Raw genomic sequence first — 27,852 nt, forward strand, 5'->3', positions numbered from 1 at the left:
AGGACTGCAGGACGTGATTCGCGATGGAGTGGTTGATTATTTTTTTGCAAAAACAAATATCATGGCGGCTATCGTGAATATGGTCTATTTCTGCTTACAAATATCTCCAAGCGTTTCGTCTTTCAGCGATAAGTAAAAAGAGGCCGTTGGCCATCTACTTCGGTTAACCTCGCCGAAGACATGAGGGGAAACAGACATTCTTTTAAATCGCTCGAATGTGACTCGTCTTCTGTCAACTTTCGCCATTCAACTCCTTCGCGTTTGGGATCAACAAATAAATCTTCAGTTGAGCTGTTAGAAATCTTGTCAAGGGAAGAGAACGAGCGGTAAAGACTACCAGTTACACAAGCTGAAAACGAATAAGATTAAAAAAACAACATGCAGTTTAATCAGTATAATTTCTAGGTACCTTCTCACTGCCGGGTTATAGTTAGTACACTCTATTTGACTGCATATTGATAAAAAATATAATAAAAACAAACGTTCACTGGCTAAAAATATTAAGACGGAATCCACTAGGAAGTCGAGTAATATTTATTAAAGTTGGACAGAAATCAAGTACCAGGATAATTTAAATCCTATTGCGTTATTTCCCACCCTTAATAAAAGGTAAAGATGTAAGTAATTATCCGTGATAACACCAACAGCAATTTCTTATCAGAGTCTGAGAAAATGAATTTCAAAGTTCACAAGGTATAGGCAAAATCTCACGTGTAGCCATTTTGTAAATTCGTCTTTAAGCGATTCAGTGGAATTCAGCGGAACTTCGAAACTTGTTTTCGATGTTTGGTGTTGTTAGAAAAGATTTCTTTTGATAAGATATTTGAAGCAGTGACAAAAAAGTTTGCAATAAGGTGGAAATAATTCTGGTACAACAATTTCTTATCAGAGTCTGAGAAAATGATATTCAAAGTTCACAAGCTATGGGCAAAAGCTCACATCTTTTAAGCGATTCATGGGAATTCAGTGGAACTTCGAAATTTGTTTTCGATGTTTGGTGTTGTTAGAAAAGATTTCTTTCGATAAGATATTTGAAGCAGTAACAAAAAAGCTTGCAATCAGGTGTAAATAGTTTTGGTACATAATTTTGTCCAATAACTACTCGAAGTCCTGGCGGATTTCCTCTTAAAAACCAATGAGCTTTCGGCTGTCGCTCTACAGCCTTCGACGGATAAAAAATTGAATACAAAATGGATAAAATATATACAAGAAAGGCGTGATAAAAAGAAAATAATGAAAAACAAAAGCGAAGTATGTACAAGCGAAATATGTACAGAGTAGCGCCTTCAACTGCCTACAAATTAAGAAAGTAATGCCGAAACGTCGGTATTTTATCCGAAAAAAAGCGCCGTTAAATGAAGGCTATCAACAAGCTGCTCCGCAATTGTATTTTTTTAATTCAAATTGAAGCAAAGCGTTGATTGAGGGACAAACGCAATTCTGTTCAAAATCCAAAGGTTCTACATGGCATGCATCAGTCCTTGGTACTAGTGCCGTCTCTTCCTGGCTAAACTGGCCCTGCTCTTGGAGTGGGACCAGTCAGTTCTCATGTTTTCTATTCACGACTTCAAACGAGCTTCTTTTAAGACCGGAATGAAATTTAATTCATCAAGACCTCTTGCTTTGCTGTCAGTTTGAGTCCCAAAGACTAGTTCTCAACTTTCTAGAAACAAATTCATTCAAAGCGGCAATGAATATTTTAAATACATTTTAACTATTTTTTTTTTCGCCTTAGCCTCTTGGTAAACAGTTCGAAAAGTCACTTAAAAAGTCAGTACCCGAGAGGGATTGTCAGAGATAACAGATGAAAGAGTAGTAAAATCACATCAAATGACACTCAGAAGAATCAATCCATAAATTTTGAGTTTAGGTAATGTTTGCTGGACGTTGTCTCGAACATAATTGAAATCTTCCTCAGAATGACCTGTTTGTTCAATCCAAAGATACTCAAGCTTCAGCAAGTTGCTGACGTGTGGCACGATAGATCTCACTGCGTGACCCAGGGGATTGCCTGACAAGTTCAGCCACAACAGATCAGGAATGAATTGAAAGCTCTCCAGTAGATTAAACAAGCCATGTTCATCCATACTTAACTTTCTCAGATTTAAATATGTCAAACTGGGAAGAACTGGAGGCTCTTAGTGAGTGGAGCCAGACAACCTCTCACGCCGAAATCACTGAAAGCAAGCTTGCTCAAAGGCAGTGTTTTGCTAAATCCTCCAAACAACAGCTCCATTTCCTCAGCTTTCAAAATGCTCTCATCCAACCCAGTTAGCTCGAGTACTTAAAGGGAAACCATTTCAGGAAGTGACCGACCAAGCGCCGCAGCTGCTGCTGGAGTCAGGCTTATTCCATCCAGGTTCAGTATCTCGAGAGACTTCAGTGTGAAACTAGCCATTGTGTTTACTTCCGCTGTAGAGCAAAGTGCGGTCAACAGGCCACATAAGTCATTTTCATCCATGTTTAACTTTTCAAGATTTAACATTCTTAAGTTAGGGAAGAAATGAAGGGTTTTCATGAATGGAGCCAGACAACCTCTCACGCTGAAACCACTTAAAGTAAGCTTGTACAAAGGCACGTATTCATTTCCTCAGCTTGCAAAATACTTCTGTCCACTCCAGTTAAATCGAGTGTTTCAAAGGACGACATTTCAGGAAGTAAACGACCGAGAACTGCGGCTACTGTTAGTGTGAGGCTTATTTCATCCAGATCCAGGCTCTTGTCAACACGGCCGCATGTGAGGCTGCTGAATGTGTCTTATTCTCTCGTGCAGTAATTGAAACTGAAGGAATCCAGATATTTCCCCCGTATGCTCAGTGTCGTCGGATTACGAATGAACCTAAGGCTCTCCAGCAGACCACACTGGTCTTGTTCATCCATGTCTAACTTTTCAAGCTTTAACTCTCTCAAATCGAGGAAGAAGCGAAAGCTTTTAGTGAGCGGAGCAAGACAGCATCAAACGCTAAAATCACTGAAAGTAAGCCTCCTCAAAGGCATTGTTTTGCTAAATTCCTTAAACAGCTTCCAAGTTTTCTCAGCCTGCAAAATACTTCCACGCACTCCAGTTAACTCGAGTTCTTGCAAGAACGACACTTCAGAAAGTGACTGACCGAGCGCCTTGGCTGCTGCTGGGGTCAGGCTTATTCCATCCACGATTGGTTTGTCGTGAACCCGGTGTGAAAAACTACCGTATGTGCATGATTCTGTTGTGTAGCAATGTTCTTGTATCAGATGTTCAGCCCGTACTCTTAGTGCCTCCAGTTTAGGAATAAATCTTAAGCTCTCAAGCAGACTACATACATCATGTTCATTCATATCCAACCGTCCTAGATCCAATTTCCTTAAACTGGGGAAGAAGCAAAAGCTTTTGGTAAGTGAAGCAAGACACCCTCTCACTCCGAAACCACTGAAAGTAAGATTGTACAACTTAGGCAGTGTTTCGTTAAATCCTCCAAACAGCGCCTCCATTTCCTTTGCCTCCAAGATGCTTCCGTCCACACCAGTTAACTCGAGTACTCGCAAGGATGGCATTTCAGGAAGCAACCGACCAAGCACTGCGGCTACTGCTGGAGTCAGGCTTATTCCATCCAGGCTCAGTTGTTCAAGAGTCTTGTGTGTAACACTCGCTATTGGGTTTACTTCCGCTGTGCAGCAATGTGCTTGCCTCAGTAATTTGCCCTTTACACTCAGTGTCTTGAGATTAGGAATGAATCTTGAGCACTCCAGCAGAAGACACAAGTTCTGTTCATCCATATTGAACTCTCCTTTTAACCCTCCAAGTTTCAACTCTCTCAAATTGGGGAAAAAGTGGACACTTTTGGTAAGTCGAGCCAGACAGCCTCTCAGGCTGAAACCACTGAAAGTAAGCTCGCTCAAAGGCAGTGTTTTGTTAAAGCCTCCAAACAGCGCCTCCATTTCCTTAGCTTCCAAAATGCTTCCATCGACCCCAGTTAACTCGAGTTCTTCTAGGGATGACATTTCAGGAAGTGACCGACCGAGCGCTGCGGCTACTGCTGTACTCAGGATTCTTCCATCCAGGTGTAGTTGTTCAAGAGTCTTGTGTGTAACACTCACTATTGGGCTTATTTCTGCCGTGCAGCAATGTGCTTGACTCAGTGATTTTCCCCTTACGCCCAGTGTCTTGAGATTGGGAATGAATCTTAAGCTCTCCAGCAGAAGACACAAGTTCTGTTCATCCATATTGAACTCTCCATTAAACCCTCCAAGATTTAGCTCGGTCAAATGGGGGAAAAAGCGGAAGCTTTTTGTGAGTGGAGCCAGACAACCTCTCACATTGAAACCGCTGAAAGTAAGCTCCTTTAAAGGCAGTGTTTTGTTAAATCCTCCAAACAGCGCCTCTATTTCCTTAGCTTCCAAAATGCTTCCATCAACCCCAGTTAACTGGAGTTCTTTTAGGGATGTCATTTCAGGAAGGGAACCACCAAGCGCTGCGGCTACTGCTGGAGTCAGGCTTATTCCATCTAGGTGCAGTTTCTCAAGAGTCTTGTGTGTAACACTCGCTATTTGGTTTTCTTCAGCCGTGCAGTAATGTGCTTGACTCACTGGTTTGCCTTTTATGGACAGTGTCTTGAGATTAGGAATGAATCTTAAGCTCTCTAGCAGAAGACACACGTTCTGTTCATCCATATTGACCTCTTGACGAATCCCTTCAATTGTGAACTCTCTCAGATTGGGGAAAAAGCAGAAGCTTTTGGTGAGTGGAGCCAGACAACCTCTCATTCCGAAACCACTGAAAGTAAGACTGTACAACTTAGGCAGTGTTTTGTTAAATCCTCTAAACAGCGCCTCCATTTCCTTAGATTCAAAAATGCTTCCATCCACCCCAGTTAACCTGAGCACTTTCAATGACGACATTTCAGGAAGTGACCTACCAAGTATTGCCGCTGCTGGAGTCAGGCTTATTTCATTCAGCACCAGTCTCTTGAGAGTTTTGTGTGTGATGCTAGTAACCAGTGTGTCCACGGCTTGAGAACAGCAATTAATCAATTCAAGCACAAGAGTGATAATGTTGTTAAATCGTGGTAACAACCTAGCAAGCTGTACTGCTCCAGCTGATGTAAGGTGAACATCGGGAAATGAATAACATTTGTCATAGCCAATCGTCAAAATACACTTGCTGGGGTTTGGTACTTGCTCCAAAAGATCACATACAGAGTCATCGCTCTTTTGAACTTGAATCCTAGTCAAATGTTTACAATTTCGAATGAATGCACCAAGAGCTTTCACTGTTTGGCCGCTTAGCTCATTACAATGTAGAGAACTTAAGAATTTCAGACATGACTGTTTTGAATTCAAACATTCAGCGGAAGATGGAACAGAATCCGTAGTAGATTCCGTAAACAGTCTAGCATGGTCATCACACTCCAGGGACAACTCTGTTATGTAAAACTGAAACTGACCATGACGGAAACAAAGGATTGAACTGAAAGAGCAGCGTGAGTATCCAGTATGTGATTTCGGCACTTCTCTTACCAAGTCTCCAAATGTAAGAACTTTAAAACTCTCTGGTAATGTTAGTGGCATCTGTAAACAATTAAGAAACTTCAGTGACTTATACATTCCAGCGTCCTCATCAAAGGGAATGCTGTGAAAAAGAAATACACAATTTTGTGCTGGTTCAGTCAAGATGTTCACTTTCGGAATGAGTTCAGAAAGTGGTCTAGATCTGGTAACAAGGATGATTCTACCAGTGCAATCTAAAAAGTGAGTCAAGAGTTCAGCTTTGGAGTAAACCTCTTGAAAGGAATCGTAAACCAAGTTACTGAACCTCCCATGCTTATCACTGAAGTCGAACAGTGGCACGTCTGTCTCGTTTTCTACATCTGGTATTATCTTTGATAAATCCAGTGTTGGGTCAGAGATTCTGACTGATGTCAAGTGTTGAAAAACCTTCACTGCACCATCGTCAGACAAACCACAAATGAACGGAAAAACATTCTCCAAGGCCAGACAATCCTTCAAGGTGCGGGCGTGTTGTTCAATTCCCCCGAGATTTCCTTCTGGGACACATCTGTAGGTGGTGTACCAGGCTGCTAAAAACTCTTGAATACTCTTGTGTATAAATGATACCATTCCTGCTGGTCGTAGATTTTCTGCGTACTCAGTAACTTGAAGTAAGCCAATAATGAGACTTTCGTCACCAAGAATGGCAGTGGACAGTTGATCATACTCGAACACATGATCGTCCTTTAGAAGACATTCTAAAGCCACCTTCCCGATTTCACTAAGGATCTCGTTGAAGTCTTCTACTTTACCAAAGCGACTAGGAGAATGCTTCCCTTGACTGTAATCCAAAACGTACTGGACGATCGCCAAATACAATTTCGTTTTTCTTTTAGGAATGCTCTCTAACTTTCCTTTTTTCCACAGCGTGCAAAAGAAGAGAAGAAGCAAAGGAACTCTCGTTAGGTCTGTGAGGTTTTTCCGTGAAAGATGTTGGCTAAGTGTTTTTACTTCTGCCTCGCCACCAAGCATTCTCCTCATAAAGGCCTTTCTGTCCTTTTCACTAAACCCAGTGATCTCAGCATGCAGGTCTTTGAATTCTCGTAGCTCGTCGGCTTTGGAAATTCGAGTCGTTATCAGAACACGACAGTTTCTTAGTTTCTTTCCCCTGAATATCTCATAGATGTCAGATTTTCTGCCGCAGCGATACTCATCGTAGCCATCAAACACCAGCAGAACTTTCTCTTGGTTTTTGGTGATGTAGTTTAACAGGCCTTCCACCAGGGCTGTCTCTTCTTCGGGAAAAATATTACAGCGACTTATAACATCTCTGAGGCTGGGGCATTTGGATACTTCTTTGAGGTTAATAACAAGAACAAGCTCGAAATTCTTCAAGGCAGCTTTTTGGTTCTCATACTCGTCATCACTTGTTGTGTCTTCATACTCATCACTTGATGTGTCCTCGTCATCTTCACTTGACGTGTCTTTATCATCTGCAATTGTTTCTTCCTTATCATCAACCATGTCATCTTCATTTTCGAACCACTGCAGTGCATCTTTCTGTTTGTCTCCCGTCTTCTCGTCTTCAAGTTCAGCCCAGTCCACAGCCAGTTTCTTGACGAATGTGCTCTTTCCAATCCCCGTCTGTCCTTGCACGAGTATCCTCTTTGGTACAACACCGTTCTTGTTTGCAGTGAACACATCTGTGTAATGCTTCAGTTCAGACTGTGATGTCCCAGCTGGGGTTTGTTCCTCTTTCACCCAGGACAGTCGAGTGTAGATCTGGTGAATGTCCACAGGAGATGCTTTTGACCACACAGAGGTGGGCACTGTGGCGGTTCTTTTGTAATGTTCTACAAGTTTACTTCGACAGGTTTTCACGTCGAAAGGTTCTGCTGCAGAATTCTCTGTTCAGAAGGGAAGAAGAATAAGGAATTATGCCATCACTAATGATTTGACGCATTGGTATTGAAAAACTGTTTGAGACGGGTCGAAGTATAAGGGGCACACTTTGCAGCTTGACAAATGTAAATGTAATTTATTTACCCACGTGACACGGAAGAGCTCAGGAGCTCGTAAAGACGTGTACGTGCATCGGAGATCGAATTGGAATTTGGAGCGTTGGTTTTTGGCAATTTTAGAAGCACATTTTTGTTTACACATGTTTGCATTCCCTTGAGTTTGTCATTACTTTTTTCCAGAATCTGAAAAAATTCTAGAAATCAAGGTAAAACGTTTGATTACACGAAAAATAATTTGTTGAACTGTATTAAAATATTTATTGTTTATTAATTCTAGGAAAACAAGGATGTTCTTCGCTTCTACTTCGCTCAGATACTGATTTTTACTTAAAAGTAAAGTGGGTTTAAAAATGTATGGCTGGGATATGAATTAAAAAAAATTAACACTAATTATCAAATGAATTAGATTTATGGGAATTTAAAACTAACCTGGCCTATCATCTTTCATAGTTCGATCTCTGACATTTTCTTCCAACTGTTTTACTCTCTCATCTGTCTGTGAAATGTGTGCCTTCACTCCACGGACATCATCTTTCACTCCACTGATACCATCTTTTACTCCGATGAGATCATCTTTCACTCCACTGATATCATCTTCCACTCCTTGGACTCGGATCAATAATTCTTCAGAAAGAGTTTTCTCGACCAATAAGAGTTTTTCCAAAACTTTTTCATTCTCTTTCATTTGTTGTTCTTTCCATTCTAGCACTGCTACCAACTGCTCATCATGTTCCTCCAGTTGATCTCTTGTTAAAGATTGTTGATCTTGAAGGCAGGAAACAGTATTTTTCATTTCTATTTGCTCTGTTCTCTGTTGAACCAAAATTCCTTCAGGTTTCCTGTAGTTCTTTATGAGCTCTGTGACATCTTGTTGCACCAGAGAAAGAAGATTTTGATCCACAGCATGCCCCATACACAGCTGGCAACCTACAATCGAACAAAACATCAATGGCTTGACACAATTTGACACAAAGGCTTGACACAAAGGAAGATAATTTCTGTCAGGGATTGTTGGACGTGATTTGGCTGATTGCAAAATGGGCGTTGTTGGGCATGCTTAAGAATAGGATGTTATAGGGGTAGCCAGAGAAGAGTTGTTTGAAAGGGACTCTTGATGAGGATGGTACCTGAACAGCCAGTAGGGAATGTGTGGTAGGATATGGGGTGTGATAAATGTGGCAGGTGGGGAGAGGATGTCTGTCGGAGATTGTAGGGGATAAAGTATGGTAAGGTTCGGGATATGCTAGGTGATTCAGTGTAGTGGGGTGAAGAGAGATGTCATAGGCAATGGAGTCTATCAATAGTTGGAATGTGTGGTAGTGGTTGTCTGGGATGTCATGTAGCAGGGGATGAGGCCTGGTAGCTGTGGCAGGGGAATGGGTCTGGTAGTTACAGAAGGGGATGAATTCTGGTAGGGTGGGTAGAGGTTGAGGTGTGAAAGGTCTGGCAGGGAATTCACCGCGGTCAAACGTCTCAGGCAACTTTTCTTTCTATTTCGGCGAATTTCGTTCATATTGAAGTGTTAGTATAAGCATGGATAGATAAAATAGTTGCTAACATATTCCAATTTCTTCAGGTTAACAAGTGTTTTTACCTTTTAAAATGTTCTGCATCCGAGCCAAAGTGCTTTGACAAATGGCGCCATCAAGTACGCATATCGCTATTTTCAAACACGTAAAACTCTTTTAGTAAAGCTCCAAAAAAACTTAGTAAATCTTCAGGATACCGGTAATGTATGGAACTTTGAACTGTGAAAATTAAAACCTTATCTTTGAAGTACTTTTCTTATTTTTTGCATACTTCTGTCGTTTGACTGCGGTCGAGGCAGGGAATAGAATAAATTAAGTGTAACATAGCAAGATATCACAGTATGTGAGAATGTGGTTTTCTATTGAGCTCTTGAAGCTTGGCATTCCTCTTTTGGGGTCAGGAATGAAACGTGGTGAGGTTCATAAATGTAGCAGATAAGTTTTGGTATGGGTTGTAAGGGATAGGATGTGGAAGGAAGGAGTTTGGAGGAAATAATATTGATACAAGATGTAGGGCCAATAGGGTGTGGTAGGGGATGTGGAGAATGGGGTGTGGGATGGCTGCTTAGTGATGCAGTGTAGCAAGGGAAGGAGTGTTATAGGGGAAGTAGGGTGTGGTAGAGGTTGTAGGGTATGAGGTGTGGTAGGGTTACTAATTGATGCAGTATGGTAGGGGAAGGGGTAGTAAAGGAGCAGTTACAGAATTTGAAGAGTATTGCAGTAGGGGTGGATGGGAATAGGGTGTGGTAGAAAATAGAGGTTGTAGGGTATGGGGCATGGTAGGGTTACTAAGTGATGCAATGTGGTAGGGGAAGGGATGTTAAAGGAGCAGTTAGAGAATTTGAAGAATATTGCAGTTGGGGTGGATGTGAATTTCCCTTATCGCATCATCTCTTGCCTTATGCTACATGCCTTGTCTATTTTTTTGTTCCAAATGTTGAATAAAATAAACCCAAACCAGTTGAATGACAATAAAAGGGAGTCCATTTCACACCAAAATAAAAAGTAGATTGAGGCCATCCCGTTGTATTTCTCCGTTTAGCGTCGTCCGACGACTCAAGTCCGAGTTTTGCACGAGTCAAGAAGTTCGAGAGAATTGAATCGAAATTTCCCTGATTACGTCATTTCTTTTTTGATCCACATGCAGAAACAATCTTACATAAAATACGCTCAAACCACTTGAATGGCATAAATTGATTTTGGTTAAAATAAAAGAAGTTTAAAAATCAAGTTCTTGAAGTTTAACTGCTATTTTGCTAGAAAAACACAGCTTTCAGTGGCATTTGCGAAGTCACGTGATTGAAAGCACGCAAATAGAGAATACCTGACTACGTGATTCAGCAGGTAATTTCCCCTTGTCCGGCGTGCCCTGACAAATTTTTGCTGGGTTTGCAATTTCCTTTCAATTCCAAAAATAAACTCAAAACACTTGCATAACACACGAAAAATAATTCATTTTTCATTTATAAATAGTTTGGACATGTCAAATCGCAACGTGAATACTCAGTGCTTGCTCCGAGCCATACACTTGAATTAAAAAATAAATATTTCACAAAAAACAGAGCACAGAGAATTTGTAAATATTTTCAAAATAGATGTATGATTATTTATAACTACAGGCAAGCGATCGCCAATAAACATCAAAACGTGCGTGACCAAGGAGTCGCCTGGGCCCTTGGGTAATCGTTTCATTTTTTATTAGCTTGGACATGTCAAAACACTTCTCGGCTTTGCATTGTAAACATTCAGTGCCCGCTGAATCAAACGGACGAATGACACAAACATACACTCCACACTGAACAGAGAGCAGAGTGTTCATAATACGAGCGATCGCTAACCGAAACATCAAAACTTGCGTGACCGTGACCAAGGAGTCGGCTGGGCCGCGTGCGTCTGGAACGATTTACCGACAAAAAAACAACAAAATCTGACACAGATTATGAATCGGGCCCAGGCCCCGCCCGATTAAAAAGGTTACCTTTTGTTTTCCAATCGGAAAGTTGATCTAAAGTGCTCTTCTCCATACCACCAGTCAGCCCCAGACTTCTCACCAAGGTCTCCAGCTTGGAGAAACAATCATTGAAGAGGACTTCAGTCCAGTCAGTGACATTACAATGGCCCCACTTGTTCCTAACATTCTCCCTGACATTATCAGCTGAAGTCTGAATAGAAACCAATGGATTTGGAGATGGGAAAATAGGCAGAGGATTGTTAAATCCCAACAGGCGAAGGATGGCACTCACGTCCAGTGACTCATCAAAGGCTGAAAACTCAGCAAGATAATCTGGTAGAAATATCTTGGCCAAGTCTACTGAACTGTTGATGTTGTAGTTGTAGAGATTTTTACGATTGCCATGGTTGTGAAGATTGTTGTTAATATTCTGAAATTTTAATCTTTTAAGGTCGGGATCAGCATTGACATGATGATAAGTCAGTGTGTTCAGGGGACACGGTGCAGTCAGACCATGGCAGTAGGTGTTATTTGCATAATGAGTGTCCATTTGTTGTTTGACAAAATCTCTCAATACTGAAGCTGCGACTTTGTTCATGGCAATTCCCACAACAAGCCATCTCTTCTCCTCATCAGACACCATCATCTTTAGTTTAGAAATTATTGTCACAGGTTATATGGTAAACTTACGTCTTGAGGGCTGAAAAAAGAAAAAAAATGGGAAAAGAGAATTTTAAGCGAAGTAATGTAACTTATAATAATTTTTGTGCCCCTCTATGGGTACCTGTAGACTTTTTTCCATTGCCGTTTTTGGAAATCTTTCCTTTTTTGAGTTATTTTTTCAAAAATAGCTCTTTAGTCGTCGTGTCCTTGTAATCAGTCAGTGGGTCAGTGAAGTATGTGTGTTTGTCACACCAATCAGATTTCAGGTACTATCGGAACCAATCAAATTGCAGTTTATAAAGGGGAAGCAATCTGACGTAGTCAGCAATTTCGTTCGAAGTTTTTAGATTAGAAGGAGGCGGAATCGGTGAGTTGTGATTTAACCCTGGATTAAAAACGTTTTTCGTAACGCCCGCCTGCTTACAACGCACACGCCGTGAGCAAAAGGCCCAGCACTAACTTGTTATTCGTCTTATTCGAGCGTACGTTTGGAGAGGCTAGCTTTCCATTTGCACAAAGCAGATTTGAAGAATAATGTGCTCATTACTTTTGCCATCCGCTTTGCGAAGTTCGTTGGGAAATTGGAAAGTTTGTTATGAAGTTGCCAAATAGGTTGCGAGTTTGTGAATCAAATTGTGAGCTTCGATACAAAGTTCCCAACTTCGGCCCGAAATTAATAAAACCTTCTATAATTATGTTATCAAAAAGGGCTTTGCTACGCTAAACTGTTGGAAACAAATGTCATATAAATAAAAAACTTTTATGTTCAGCGAGCCGTAAACACGTTGTCTCGAACAAATTAGTCTGTCGCGTCGCGTCGGCTTCGATTAAAATCAATAAACCATCCAGTTTCATCCGGTTTACAAACGCAGAAGACTTGAAATTGAAGACAGTGAAGATTATGCCTCACAGAAATCGTTAAATATGTGTTTTCATACAAAAAAGTTTGACCAAATTTCTACCTGCATAAAATTTATTTATCGCCAAATCACTTGCGTGATCGCTGATGCGAAACGTTGTCTTGCACTTCAAGCTATTCTCATTCATAATTATGACGCGGAATTCAGAAGTGCGTGGATTACATAACCCCATTTGTTTATAGATATTTGTGTTAGGTAATGCTTAATCACCACGTGCACAATCGCCGTATTTAAAGATCCCTTTGCTTAGTTTCGGGGCATTTCGAAAGAGATACGCAAGCCGGGAAGTCCGAGCGAATTTTCGACCCTCCCACCTCCCCTTCGGCGACGTAATACACAACTATAGTGCTTTCTCACCCAGTCACTCATTGCCTCGGCCACAATCTTTCCCCATACCTTATCCACGCCGGACAATGAGCGGCATAATTAATGAGTGAGAATGGTATACTACTTCAACTTTCCTTGACAAGCTCTAAAATCTTCGAGTTCAGAAATCGCCATGACTTTCGAGCAACATGTCTTGTTTCTCCTCAACTACCAAAACTTCGAAAGTTCAGTCGGGCCGAAGTTGGGAACTTATCGAAGTTCGCAATTTGATTCGCAAACTCGCAACGTAATTGGCAACGTACTTCATAACAAAGTTTCCAATTTCCCAACAAACTTCGCAAAGCGGGCGGCCAAAGTAAACTGAAATCAACTGTAAAACATCTCGTTCAAACATTTAATGAACCGGTACAAGTATTACGATCGAGAGCAAAAACAGAATAAGAGCGTGCCATTCCGTGACAATTCGATAACTCAATTAGTTCTTGTTTGTTGAATAGAATTTAGGTTGTGAATGAACGAAAATCTTTGTCGAACAGTTCTGACAGAAAACAAATACTCCAGGTGTACTGCGCTTTAAAGAACTTTCCCGAAGAAAGTGGTTTTTGATTTGATGCGTTTATTACTTCGTTTATTATAGTACTTTTCGTTCAATGTCTATATGGAATCGTGGCTTTTTCGAGAAAAACAAGCGTATCGTGTTACGTTCGTTTTTAAAAAACAGAGGAGAGAAAAACAACAATATCATGTTTCAGTGTTTGGCAAAAAGCCAAAAGTATTCCGTAACAAACAAAAGTAACACGTTACGGTTGCAACAAAGCTAGCAACAAAATAACCGCTTAAACAGGATAAGAACGTGCCATTTTGTGACATTTTGATAATTGAATTAGTTTTTGTTTTTCAATTAAATGATGAAAATTTACATTTTGAATAAAACAGTTCTGATGTATCAAAATGCACGTAAAAGTTATTTTGTTTGCAAGCAAATTTTGTGCAAAAAGTGACTTCGTGGGCCGCCATACACAAATAGCTCAACCCATGGCATAAACCATCCTAACAGGACAATCACCCAGTTTCACCCCAAGCCACCCCATAAATTGAAAAAATAACTCCTGCACGATTAGCGTGCCTATGTTTCACCTTAATCTTCAATTTAGGGACTGGTCATAAAGTACTGGGGGAGGGGGGGAGGGGGGAGGGGGGAAGTTTACATGTTTTTTTTTTTTCAAGTAGTGGTTTTCGGAGGCCCACCCCCAAGTAATATCATGGATAATTACTTACATCTTTGCCTTATATCAAGGGTAAGAACAGGTGGTGTGCGGCCTATGACCGCGGTGCATTGTTGTTACACATTTTCAAGATGGCGGTCTTTCACATCGTGAGGCGACGTTCGAAGGGCTAAATTGAACTCATTTTTTTTCGCTGTTACAAAGCTTATAGTGCCAAAAAGGAATTCAGTGGAAAGTAAAATCCTTCCTACATCTCCAGAAGACGCCAATGATTGTAAACATCGTTTGTGGGTTCGTATCTTGTTATAAGAGTAATAGCACGTAATTTCGTTTGACCAAACGTCTGCGAAGTACACTCCACTCTGATAGCTCTCTTCAACTATTCCTGGCGCCCACATTTTCAAAACGATTACCAAGATATTCCTCAAGAGTATACCGACTAACTGAGTGGATCGCACCCCAGCGCACCCCTCTACTTTTAACGCAAACTGCATTTGAAGTTGACAATATTTTTGCTTTGAGAGGAGGTGTACAGCTTTTGTTTAAAAGGAAGGGAAGTTCAAAAGACAGTGATGTCACTTCACCGTACCGAAAAAACAAAGCCTGCTTTGATTTAAATGTGTTATAATCAATTTCAGGTCTCGTTTAAGACTGTCCTGTGTTTATATATTGCCATATAAATTTGCTTATAAATAAATAATCGCTAGGTTTCTTGTTCAGATTTTTCCTGTTATTGATAGACTAGACATATTGTTGACTTTTGTTAAGTTTTGGCTGTCATGAAAACTAAATGTTAGCGGGCTAAATAAAACCATTCTAAGAAACTGCTTTCTTGTCTTACATTTATGTCAGTCAGCTTGGTTTTATTTCTGTCAAATAATACCTCTTGAGATATTGAAAAGGTTTTACTGATGTCATCTACTTAAAAAACTCAGTGTTTTGATTGTACACTGAAGGTACCGTATATTAAATTGTGGTATTCTATGTTTGTTTTCACTAGGATTTCAATTGTGGTTCATAAAAAGAATGGGAAGTTTAATAGAGGCTTCTGAAAAGGAGGGGGGTATAAAATCCCATTTCTCAGGGTATTGTTCTCTTATTTTTCAAATCCCAGTTCTATTGATTGTTTTTTTGACTCCCAGTCCCAGTGACCCAAATCAGTTTTTCCCAGTGAAAATTTGCCTAAATCCCACTTCAGCCCTTCAGACCCCACTCAATAAATTGTTCTGAATTAATGAGGATCAAAATGGGTTTTATTTCATCACTGATAAACTGGCTTTCCAAAATTATCTAATCAAGTTATTCTATCAAGCTTTGAGCAACAGATCTAGGATCTGGTCTGCAAGAATTGAATTAATGACACAAAGTTGCATGTTTCTTTGCATATTTTATTTTCAAAAACCCTTTTACAGTGTTTGATTATTTGTGGCTGCTTGCCACACAGTGTGCCACTATAACTGTTTTACTGGTCAGTCCATCTCTACTGGTCACATCCTTGTCCTCAAACTTAAAGAGGAACTACTGCCTTCCAAGTTATCTTCTGCAAGCCTCATCATTTGACATTTCTTTTTTATATTTCTGAAAATAGAATAGTGGATAACTTTATTCAGTACAAAATTATAGCAGTTATGTAATCAGTGCAGTAGTGATTATAATTAAAGGAAAGCAAACTTACATACGTAAAGGCCCCTAACACAACACATCGATTTGCACACAATCTCACAATTTAAGAGCAAAGATACTCTCATGGTAACATCAATTTATAAGGTGAGGGCCTTTCACAACAGTTTGCTTGAGCTAACATTAAACAACAAGGGCCCTGTTGTTCAAAGGCAGTGTCTGACATTTGCAGAATGCAGACTGCAGACTAAGAGAATATATTGTGTTACCTTTACTATTATTGAAAACTAACCGTAAACAGGTTAACCGGAGTGTATAGTAGGCTAACCGGAGTGTGTAGTAGGCTAACCGGAGTGAACTTTTCACTCGGGTTAACTACACACTCCGGTTAGCCTACTATTCACTCCAGTTAGCCTTAATAGCACTTCGGTTAGCCTATTTACGGTTAGCTTTCAATAATAGTAAAGGCAACACAATATATTCTCTTAGACTGCATTCTGCATTCTGCAAATGTCAGACACCGGTTCAAAGGGTGGATAATGCTATCCACCAGATAAATCACTATCCAAAAAGTGCTGAGATTATACATCCTTTGAACAACCAGGGCCAGCTGTTCAACAAATAAGGTGAAAGATCTAATAATTAGCTGTAATAAGACAGTGAACAAAGACCTTCAGCCATCTTAGCATGTAGACAGCTACTTGTCTACTGTTAAAATTTTCCTTATAATTTTCCTTGGTCAAATAGTCTCCCAATAAATTTAATGAAACGAGAAAGGCCTTGTCAATAACTGATGGCCATATACATTATCGCCACAGAATCATTTTCCTTGGTCTAGTTTGTACACTAAATGCTACATAACATGATGCATGAGTCTGCTGATGAATTTTCTGGCTATGAAACTATATATATAGAGCTTCCACTGATTTATATCTCTGCCAAGCAAACAATCTTTCTGTTGGTTTTTTATTCTCTTTAGTTTCCATCTTCATCTTAGTGGCAAAACTCCAAGCAACGCTGAAACTAATTTTTAAGAGCACACACTATTAGATGCACAGTGAACTGTGTGTATAAAAACCATGACAATATGCAGCACATCGACCAGTTTTACTTTATCACTGATGATTTTACGGATAAGAAAAAGACGTTTGATTCTTTTTGTTTCCAGTGGTCAGGAAAGCTACAGTGTAATAGCGTTGGGTACATTATAATTTTTGCTTACCTTGGCTTGCAAAATGGTCGATGAGCAGCAGTCGTAGATACCACATTCAGACGTCCAAAACCAATGGTTTTCTATTCCAAGCGGTCAGTTCCGATAAAAACGTTAATTCCTCAGATCAGTAACATGTCGGAAGCATGTTTCAATCGAGAGACTCGCAGAAGCAGCGATATTTTGAACAAATTGTGGTCTTTTCAATCTTCGCAAGACATCTTCACGCAATGGCGGTCACGAGTAAATGAGCTCTAAACGACACAAATACCAGCATGCACTGCGGTCGTAGGCCGCACACCACCTGGGAATTCAGGATGGACTCTACTTAGGTGATCTATCAACAGAAAATTTACCAGGCTTTTGAATTGTTTGTCTAACTGAGAAGAACGGTGCTAGAGAACCGGCAGGGATTCAGCAAACTGTTGACGTTCAGCAAACGAGCGTTTCTTCGGAAGGAAAAATAATCTTGCTCGCTTTTAGCGACAGGCACACCCTCAAAGAGAAAAAAAAAGGTAATTAAAATTGTTATTCTTTGGTGTGTGTGTGTCCTAGTATATAAAAAAAAAACAAGTTAGAAAGAAACTAACTGGTTAAAATAGAAATTAACTGAGATAAAAAATGAACTGCAACTGAACATAAAAAATTATATAAAAATTTGAGTCACATAAAAAATTATTATAGCAAACATTTTGCAAGATTTGAAATGTACTTTAAAACCAACCTTTACGAAATGAAAGTGCAGCATGCATTAATCAACTGACTGATGGTAACAGTCTATTGGCTGGTCAAAATCTAAAAGTGTAAAGATAAAAATGTTAAATATTTTTATTTTATAATCACACACAAATTATATGTATGACAATTAAAACATTTCTCAGGATTGAACTAACCCCAAAGAAATAGTGCTGTGCTTAACAACTGCTGACTGTACATGTATTCACACAGCAAAAAGTTCACTTGCAGGTCATAATAATACTGCAAAGACATAACAAATTTAATTTATATTAAAATAATTATAATCCAGGCGCGGATCCAGAAAAAATGATGACCGTTTCCCGATAACAGCAAATGGTCTGGGAAAATGCTCCCCGAAAAAAATAGATTTTGACTAAGTGCCATTTCCAGGTATTTTCGGACAGGATGATAACAAATTATTTGTTTTTTGGATATTAAGACTTGGAAATATTCTTTAACATAATAAACACTAAAAATATTTATTTGTAATAAAAAATTTGACTCATTTCTATAAAACGGTGGAAACTGGTCTGGATCCGCGCCTGTAATCAGCTTCAAATTTTTTATAGCAACAAACAGTACTCTGCAGGACATGAATGCAGTTCTGAATTAACCTCAATGAAATTGAGTTGTGTTAAGAGGTCTACTGCATGGTGACTGTATTAAAACAGCAAGGAATTAACTTGCAGGTCATAAACTAATACTGAAAAGAACAATTTTATATAAAAATAATTATTATAGTCATAATTATACAATTATGTATCAACATTCAGCAGGATTTCTGAAATGTAGCTCTGCACTGACCTTTAACAAATTAAAGTGCTGTACTGTTCAACCAACTGGAGACTGATGGCAAAGACTTGAAGCTCATCATAAACTATATGGTCAGAAGATACAATAATATGGTACTAATAAAACGATTTGTATCTAATCTAAAAACAGTTAAGAAAATGTTATAAAACATATTAGTATCGGTTACAATCATATGGTTTCAAGTTTAATTTGGAAATTATTAATTTGCATGAGTGAGTTTTTCAAAAAGCTGAAAACAGGTGTCAGAAAAAATCCGGACTGTCAAAATAATTCCGGACACCAAATTAATAAACGTATGGTATGGCATGTAACGTATATTATACGTAAAAATCGTGAAATGTCAGCTTATTTTTCGTAATATCCAGTGTCTCCAGTGTATTTTTCTGAAGAGCGCGCAACTTACGGATAATAAACGTTGAATTGTAAGGATAATATACGTACGTGGCTATGTTTCCAGGATAACAAGCGTAAAGGTAACAAAGTTTATTGAAATAAATTTTCTATATTCAGCCGCCATTACGCTAGAAAATGTCAAGGGCTAAAACGTCTAAATTAATTATGTTTTCGGGCCAAAAAGCAGTTTTGTTAATTGATTAAACCAGAAACCATCATTTCAGCGAGTCCGCGACTTATCTTTTCATTAAACGACCGATATTTTTAAACAGTTCGACACGAACTCGAGATCGATGCGAAGCCATTCGACGGCACTTCACCTACAAGACGTGAGCGTTTCGTTGATGTGTTATTTTATTTCAAAAGAGCTTTTCCCACAGCGAAAAATACTTTACAGTCTTCGGAAAAATAAAACTGGAAAAAGAACGATTTATTCTTCGGATTTTACGTTGCTAAAATTCGCAACGAAACTAGAATGAAGCGAAATCGACGTACTTCACGGTGACAAACGGCACGAATTTGTCATTCACGATTCTGGCCACTGCCGTGACACCCGCGTTTGTCGAAAATAGAACAGATTAATTGGCATTCTTCGATTCGGAGTTTATGTTTAAAAGACTTCTTTTCATTTTAAATACACAAGGAAAATATTTAATTGCTTTCCACAACTACTAGTGAACTTGCCGGCCGGTGGTTTGGGTTTGTTTTTCACGGATTTCAGATGGAGACGAAACCTAATTGAAATGAAATCAACAACTTCGATAATCGCAGCAAAGTCTGATGATTTACTCAAAACATTCGCGATCAAAATTCATAATTTTCAGTCGGAAAATGGAAAAAGAAAAGTATGGCGTATTAACTGAAGTTATTTCCTTAGAAATAAACAGGCAACTCATTGACAACGAACGTTTTCTTTTATTAGATGACAAGATGATAAACACGGCGCGTTGTCAACAAAACTAGTATGCAAATTTAAGTTGAGAAGTCCGAGAAAGAACTGCGTGAATGGGATTCAGTATAATAGCAACAGGCTTTATTCGGTTAAAAATCTAGTTTACGTAAATTGATAAAATTAATTCTCTTTATGTATTGGGATAACACTTTACATGGATCCGGAAACTCTTTCGCAAATAGAAGTCAAGAACTTAATGCAGACTGAATGCGGGTTGTTTACTGTGATTTCAGTCCCTGACTATATTTACGGCTAAAATTAAAAGTGTGAGACTTACGGATAATAAACGTTGAATTGTACGGATAATATCCGTACGTGGCTATATTTTAAGGAAATCAAACGTATACATGTACCACGTTTATCGCACCCAAAGAAAGTTTTCGATCCAAGGGAGAAGATGGCCAGAGTTTCGAATTTCTAATATAAGTTCTAAAATAAACTTGACGTGTGAATTGGCCGCGTTAAACTTCCAAAAACAGAAAGAATATGTTCATATAGTTGAAATAATTTCTTCTCAAACTTTCAAATCTAAAAAAGGTAATTAAAATTGTTATTCTTTGATGTGTGTGTGTCCTAGTATATAAAAAAAACAAGTTAGAAAGAAACTAACTGGTTAAAATAGAAATTATAGCAAACAAATTATATTTGTGTATGGTTTACGTAAATTTTATCAATTTACGTAAACTAGATTTTTAACTGAATAAGGCCTGTTGCTACTATACTGAATCCCATTCACGCAGTTCTTTCTCGGACTTCTCGACTTAAATTTGCATACTAGTTTTGTTGACAACGCGCCGTGTTTATCATCTTGTCATCTAATAAAAGAAAACGTTCGTTGTCAATGAGTTGCCTGTTTATTTCTAAGGAAATAACTTCAGTTAATACGCCATACTTTTCTTTTTCCATTTTTCGACTGAAAATTATGAATTTTGATCGCGAATGTTTTGAGTAAATCAGACTTTGCTGCGATTATCGAAGTTGTTGATTTCATTTCAATTAGGTTTCGTCTCCATCTGAAATCCGTGAAAAACAAACCCAAACCACCGGCCGGCAAGTTCACTAGTAGTTGTGGAAAGCAATTAAATATTTTCCTTGTGTATTTAAAATGAAAAGAAGTCTTTTAAACATAAACTCCGAATCGAAGAATGCCAATTAATCTGTTCTATTTTCGACGAACGCGGGTGACACGGCAGTGGCCAGAATCGTGAATGACAAATTCGCGCCGTTTGTCACCGTGAAGTCGATTTCGCTTCATTCTAGTTTCGTTGCGAATTTTAGCAACGTAAAATCCGAAGAATAAATCGTTCTTTTTCCAGTTTTATTTTTCCGAAGACTGTAAAGTATTTTTCGCTGTGGGAAAAGCTCTTTTGAAATAAAATAACACATCAACGAAACGCTCACGTCTTGTAGGTGAAGTGCCGTCGAATGGCTTCGCATCGATCTCGAGTTCGTGTCGAACTGTTTAAAAATATCGGTCGTTTAATGAAAAGATAAGTCGCGGACTCGCTGAAATGATGGTTTCTGGTTTAATCAATTAACAAAACTGCTTTTTGGCCCGAAAACATAATTAATTTAGACGTTTTAGCCCTTGACATTTTCTAGCGTAATGGCGGCTGAATATAGAAAATTTATTTCAATAAACTTTGTTACCTAGCTTTACGCTTGTTATCCTGGAAACATAGTCACGTACGTATATTATCCTTACAATTCAACGTTTATTATCCGTAAGTTGCGCGCTCTTCAGAAAAATACACTGGAGACACTGGATAATACGAAAAATAAGCTGACATTTCACGATTTTAACGTATAATATACGTTACATACCGTACCATACGTTTATTAATTTGGTGTCCGGAATTATTTTGACAGTCCGGATTTTTTCTGACACCTGTTTGAAATTGCTCAAGCCGCTTCGGCAAGTGTAATTTCAGCTTTTTGAAAAACTCACAAGTGCAAATTAATTCCAAATGTGTGGTTCCAGAAAATATCCATACCCCCACCACGGAGGAAATTGGAAATTCCAGGGGGGTGGGGGGGTCAAGGGCCCAGGAAATTCCGAAGAGGTGGGGGGGTTGCCAGTAGAATTATGTTTCCAGACGGTCAAGTTTGATGCAGTGCAAACTAGTTTCAAAAATCGTTTCTTACCTACTCTACAAGTGTTTTACATAGCAAAAATAGTACTCTGGGTTCTTGATTCACAATCGCTTTACATTTAAAACGGGTTTTCTTTCTCCTGAAAGCACCATGAGGGGACGCAAGTGGCGTCAACTGTAAGTTCCTGATTTCTTAAGAGGATTAGTTCGCGGTTACCGAAAGTGTTATAATCTGTCAGCAGCATTTGAGTTATCTTCTCATCAGTTGTGTTATATTACATGGATCAATTTCCATTCTGGCGGCAGAATAAATTATAATGTTCGCGGCGAATTCTGCTTTGGCGGCATTGGGGAAAGACAGAAGAAGCTCATCTAGCAAGAATGATTTCTAGATACTTTGATGTCGCGTAAACGTTTCGACCTTTTAAGATTTAAGTTGTTTTCGCCTTATGCAAGATGATCATTTCTATGTTCTGTCGATCGATCATTCATGTGGATTTACAAAGTGAAAATTACGGTGAGTTTGCAGCCGCGAGTTGCGGTGACGCTGGCGCCTTCCACGCAGAAAGTCGTTCAAAATCCTAAATATCTTAGGACATATTGCAAATGGTTCGGTTGCACGTAGTTCAGTTTTTCAGTCATACACAAGAAACGCTTTAAATATAATCATGGCCCGGGATATCACGTCATGGATCATTAATAAGGAGGTCGCCAGGTAAGTCAATCCATTAAACATTACTATTCTTAGGTCATGGTCAGTAAATTGAAGATTCCATCTTGTTGTAACATTTGGTCAGACTCTTGTTACAAAAACGGGCTCATTTTATTTGCGATGCATTATGTTTCGCTACATTCATTTTCTATTCGTTCTCTAAAATATACAGCCGTATCGTCGAAGTAAAGATTAATTTTAAAACTGACCAGTACAAGAGTATTAGCAATGTAACCTGCAATTCTAATTCTGCTCAATTCTATTTTCTCCATCGGAGCTGACGGGCGGCGCGCCTCATACAGTCCGATGTAACCTGCAATTCTAATTCTGCTCAATTCTATTTTCTCCATCGGAGCTGGCGGGCGGCGCGCCTCATACAGTCCGATGTAACCTGCAATTCTAATTCTGCTCAATTTTATTTTCTCCATCGGAGCTGGCAGGCGGCGCGCCTCATACAGTCCGATGTAACCTGCAATTCTAATTCTGCTCAATTCTATTTTCTCCATCGGAGCTGGCGGGCGGCGCGCCTCATACAGTCCGATGTAACCTGCAATTCTAATTCTGCTCAATTTTATTTTCTCCATCGGAGCTGGCAGGCGGCGTGCCTCATACAGTCCGATGTAACCTGCAATTCTAATTCTGCTCAATTCTATTTTCTCCATCAGAGCTGACGGGCGGTGCGCCTCAAACAGTCCGATGTAACCTGCAATTCTAATTCTGCTCAATTCTATTTTCTCCATCGGAGCTGGCGGGCGGCGCGCCTCATACAGTCCGATGTAACCTGCAATTCTAATTCTGCTCAATTATATTTTCTCCATCGGAGCTGGCGGGCGGCGCGCCTCATACAGTCCGATGTAACCTGCAATTCTAATTCTGCTCAATTCTATTTTCTCCATCGGAGCTGGCGGGCGGCGCGCCTCATACAGTCCGATGTAACCTGCAATTCTAATACTTCTACGCTTTAAAATTGTTTTAATGTTCTTTCCTTCAACTGGTGGGTCATATAGTTTAGACCGCAACACGGAGATACTTATCATCAAGCCACAATATATACTTTTAAGTCTGTTCTCCCATCGGAATACATAATCAAGAGTAACTAATCATTAGCTGGCAACCTTTTTTTTTGTCTGTTAGGTGGTGCAGCCATGTCATGGAACAACTGCAAAAAATAATTTTATGTGCATGTTTTCTATTGAAGACAGCTGCACACATATGCTTGCCGCAACACTTGTACATTGTACAAAATGCTGAAAATGGAAACAGTGCGGCGTTATTTAGCATTGTTTTCCATTGGATGCGTTTTTCTTCTGAAGGCTTTGCTTCGATACAGCTTTAAGATTCAGTTTCGTAATTTTACGGGCCTGTTACCTGTACGAGTCAGGTACGCAAAAGGCCGCTACTCTCGCAGTTCAAGAATTAAACTGCTTTGGCCTTTAAAAAAAACATAGGAAAATTCCTTTCTATTATTGTCGACCGCTCATTATGCAGCTAATTCAGTTTGGTAAGTTACTTGCGGCTATAATATGCGCTCGTCAGTTCGAAAATTCTGTAGTTTTTTGATAGGCTCAAACAGGAAAATCGAATAACATGTACTGATACAGCAGTCCGGCTGTATTTTATTAACAGACTCCCCGGTATTACTAGTTATACCTATCAGTAAGTGCCAACGAGCGAAATACTCATGTTTGTTCATAAGAACAGATATTGAATGGTTTTTGATAGAACTATATTTGAAATGACCACTGTTATGGTAAATTGTATAATTTTTAGGTAAATATGCAATAAAAGGGCTATTTCTCTGGTGTTCATAAATGACAAAGGCTTGATAGCCTGCGTAGCAGGCGCCGTAGTTTCCAGCGCGCGTATTCTCGCGATCGCGCACTCTTTAACACACTAAAAAACGTACACAGATGTCTGCTACGCTAACTTGAACGGTCAAGGATTATTTGGAGACAAAATTTTTATTCAAGTTAACATTACATTTGCCGTTAGAAGCAAACAACTTTATTTTCTTGTGTGTATGACATGCAGTAATTTTAGTGAGAGCCGCTTTGAATTGATGTTATTCATACGCGGAGCGAAAATGCGTGCCAAATAAAATATAAGCGGTATTTTATTTGGAATAAATCACTCGGTCAAAAATTACTATAAACACAATCAACACTAAAAGGAAGCATTTACCCGACTTCAGCATTCTCATAAGTCAAGAAAACTCTATTTGAAGTCAACAGTCCGTTTTGATTTTCATGTCTCTCTCTTCGATCGTAAACTAGTTAAAGGACTCCAAAGTCGAAAGATTATTTCATCGCTTTGAAGACCTTGATGTTTATTTTTTCGGCGGTCGAATATTCTGTAGGGTATTCTCTTTCGATTTATAGTTCCCTAAAGGTGTATTTATCGGTAAAGGGATGAATGACCACATTGAAAATTTTAACAGCGAGCTGCGTGGACGCCATTTTGGTCATTTGCTCTCTAGCAAGGAGTGAGAGACTGGGAACCAGTTGGGAAGAACAATACAACCCAAATATGGGGTTTACTTACACCCAAATATGGTCAAAAAAAAGTCCCTTACGCAGAACGTAAGATTTTCTCTGCCTATACACTCATACGCACACGGCTCTATGATTCTGCCGCCTCGACAGCCTCACCTCTTGGCTCGGCTGTCTCGTTGGCAATAAAATGTGCTGTGCATTTTCGTTGTTAGTTTAAATTTTTTTTTTTTCACGCTTTCTTCAATAATCATCTTTAAAACTTGTTCCTTGTTTCTCCGATTTTGCCGAGGTACATCGACAACATTTTAAAAACTCGAAATCACAGCGCGCTGTTATCACAACATCACAACATTATTAGTCGACGGTATTATGATGATCTTTTTCTGGTCTTCATTAGATTAAATAATGTTTTTGACAGCGAAACAGATTATGACACCTTTCGCGGCTCAAGCGAAGGAACCTGGTGTGAGGTATGTTAGGAATGCTAGGATAATATCCTAGCATTCCTCTGAAGTACTTACAGTTGACACCGCCTGCGTCCCCTCATGCTGAAAGCAAATAATTTCACTGAAATCCTCCATGTTCGTTCGTCCGCCATTACTTGTTACCAGTCCCCCGAAACTTGTCACGTGGTTTGACCGAAAGGCACTGGTGTCAAGGGTTGCTTGTTTCACGTTCGATCGAAGGAAAATCGTCCTTGTTTGTGAAAAGTTTCATGTTTATTAGCGATGAAAATAGTGTAATGATGTCAGAAACTCGAGATTAACATGGTTTTGTTATTTCTGGCTATTTGTTTGTAATTTTCCTGTTAAATTTTGCTTTCTCAGCGAGCATTAGCGATTTTGCGATCACGTTTACGGTGAATGTTTATGGTTTATATCAACACTTCAAATACGTGTTCTGATACATTTTAATAGCGGTTTTCTAAAGCGATTGGAATGAAAAGGGATGGATGGTTATACAACAAGGTAATTTGACAAGTGACTACCAGATATTTTGTTTGTTTACTTTTGAGGAAATTTCTTATTTTGTCTTCAGCAGTACATGTATGTATCGTTCTAACATATCTTCCGATCGATCAGTTATACACTGTAACTGTTTACAAGAGAGATGGCCTAAAATTTAGAGCATTGTACAATTTATCTTTTTTTCCAGAGGGGCTGGGGGGTACGCAATATACTTTTGGAAATTCCGGAGGGGTGGGGGGGTTTATTTTTCTTAACAAAAACGGAAATTCCAGAGAGGTGGGGGGTCTTACGTGAAATACCCTCCGTGGTGGGGGTATGGATATTTTCTGGAACCACACATTTGACAGCAAATTATGTTACATGAATTGGCTTTCCAACATGTGATCATACACTGTATCTACACAAATTTATTTGAGCTAAATTTTAGTCAGAGACAGCAAAATTCTTACATATTTCATCTTCAAATAAAATTTGAAATCATTGACAAAATCCATATTACTTCATGTTTGGCAGAATTTGGTGTGATTTGGTGTGATTTGGTGAATTTTTACTAATGGGCTCCAATGGAGACACTTTGTGATGCATGTCATGACAGGGACAGCGGAACATTTTTCCAGGTGGGGGGGGGGGGGGGGCTGACTAGTGACTTGAAGTGGGGGCCGGGGCTTAGAGACTCATCTCTTAGTAAGTCTTTATTTTTTCCGAAAAAGTGGGGGGGGGGGCTAGAGCCCCCCAGCCTCCGCTGTCCCTGCATGAGGAACGTGCATCTCATTAGCATTCAATCCTGGACATATCTGTCTCTGGAGAATTTGCCTGAGAGATCAAGTTTTGCTGCTAGATAGGTAAATTCCAGGCAAATAAACATACATTCAAGCTCACTTTCTTCGGTAATGTTATTCAATTTGTGAAATGGTCTAAAAAATTGCGTGATTTGTGATTTGAGGGAAAATAAGTTCGTGATTGGGATCCCCCCCCCCCCCCCCCCTTTACCACCCTGCACGATGAGATTGGTCATTTGACTATGTTTGATGTTATTTGGATGAACAGGGACGAAGTTATGGACTTTGAAACATGGTTCAAAATCCATACAAACGTCTCTGATTAAGCTTATTTCATAAACATAAACATGTTAAATTGGGTTAATTGCAATTAAATTTTCTACAAGTTTCACACTTTGGGTTATTCTTCTCGTCTTTATAATCAACTACCCAACAATTAACAGAGTCTCTCAATCTAATGTTCTTCTTGAACAAAAACAGAAACAATTTGCCGATGAAGAGATTTAAGCTTACATTTTGTAATTGTAGCTGCATTGTTAAGCTTAAGTTTATCCCAGGACATGAAAGAAAGCTGCAAAGATTAGGATCGAATTGGAACAACAAACTGTTGAATTCTGTAATCTAGCGAGAGAGACAACTGGATACTTTTATCAAAACACATCCATCACATAATTCCAAGCGCAAATGATCGTTACGAGGCCAAGAAAATTCTGAAATCGAAAGTTTATTAACTTCAAGCGGAAGTGATTTGTCTTCTTCGCGACGCCAGTAAAAAGCACAAAAAGCTTACAGATGTAGTTTATACTTTACATATACATACCTTGCGGCTTTAGAACTAATCATCTAACGACAGGCTGAAGTGAATATTTTGTCCAACTAAAGTTGCAATTCTTTCAAAAACTGCAAGCCCTGTACATCTTCGCTCGGGGGTCTTCGCTCTACTATGGGCACGAGAATGCATCAGCACATATTTGTGTGGCAC

The 27,852-nt window shown here is 39.2% G+C and overlaps 1 protein-coding gene across 1 annotated transcript; it reads right to left on the reverse strand.

Annotated features, from left to right (window-relative positions):
- Window positions 1-379: 379 nt before the first annotated feature.
- LOC144650896 (uncharacterized) lies at window positions 380-27,808 on the reverse strand. The gene is made up of 7 exons (XM_078510681.1): window positions 27,691-27,808; window positions 18,473-18,545; window positions 17,655-17,725; window positions 17,287-17,426; window positions 10,992-11,664; window positions 7,914-8,411; window positions 380-7,370 (listed from the first exon to the last, which is right to left on the reverse strand). Exons 5-7 carry the CDS (start codon window positions 11,608-11,610, stop codon window positions 2,956-2,958), a joined length of 5,532 nt encoding a protein of 1,843 aa, XP_078366807.1. The 5' UTR covers window positions 11,611-11,664; window positions 17,287-17,426; window positions 17,655-17,725; window positions 18,473-18,545; window positions 27,691-27,808; the 3' UTR covers window positions 380-2,955.
- Window positions 27,809-27,852: the final 44 nt, after the last annotated feature.

Source organism: Oculina patagonica, chromosome 4, assembly GCF_052425735.1.
Source record: "Oculina patagonica isolate OP01 chromosome 4, crgOcupat, whole genome shotgun sequence".
NCBI lineage: Eukaryota > Metazoa > Cnidaria > Anthozoa > Scleractinia > Oculinidae > Oculina > Oculina patagonica.

What these genes read in the sequence shown, in the direction of transcription:
- LOC144650896 (XM_078510681.1), bottom strand. Translation starts at nt 11,610, where the DNA reads ATGATGGTGTCTGATGAGGAGAAGAGATGGCTTGTTGTGGGAATTGCC. An exon ending in TTCCGATTGGAAAACAAAAG is followed by an intron (nt 8,412 to 10,991) that starts GTAACCTTTTTA and finishes GTTCGATTGTAG; the next exon opens with GTTGCCAGCTGTGTATGGGG. An exon ending in TATGAAAGATGATAGGCCAG is followed by an intron (nt 7,371 to 7,913) that starts GTTAGTTTTAAA and finishes CCTTCTGAACAG; the next exon opens with AGAATTCTGCAGCAGAACCT.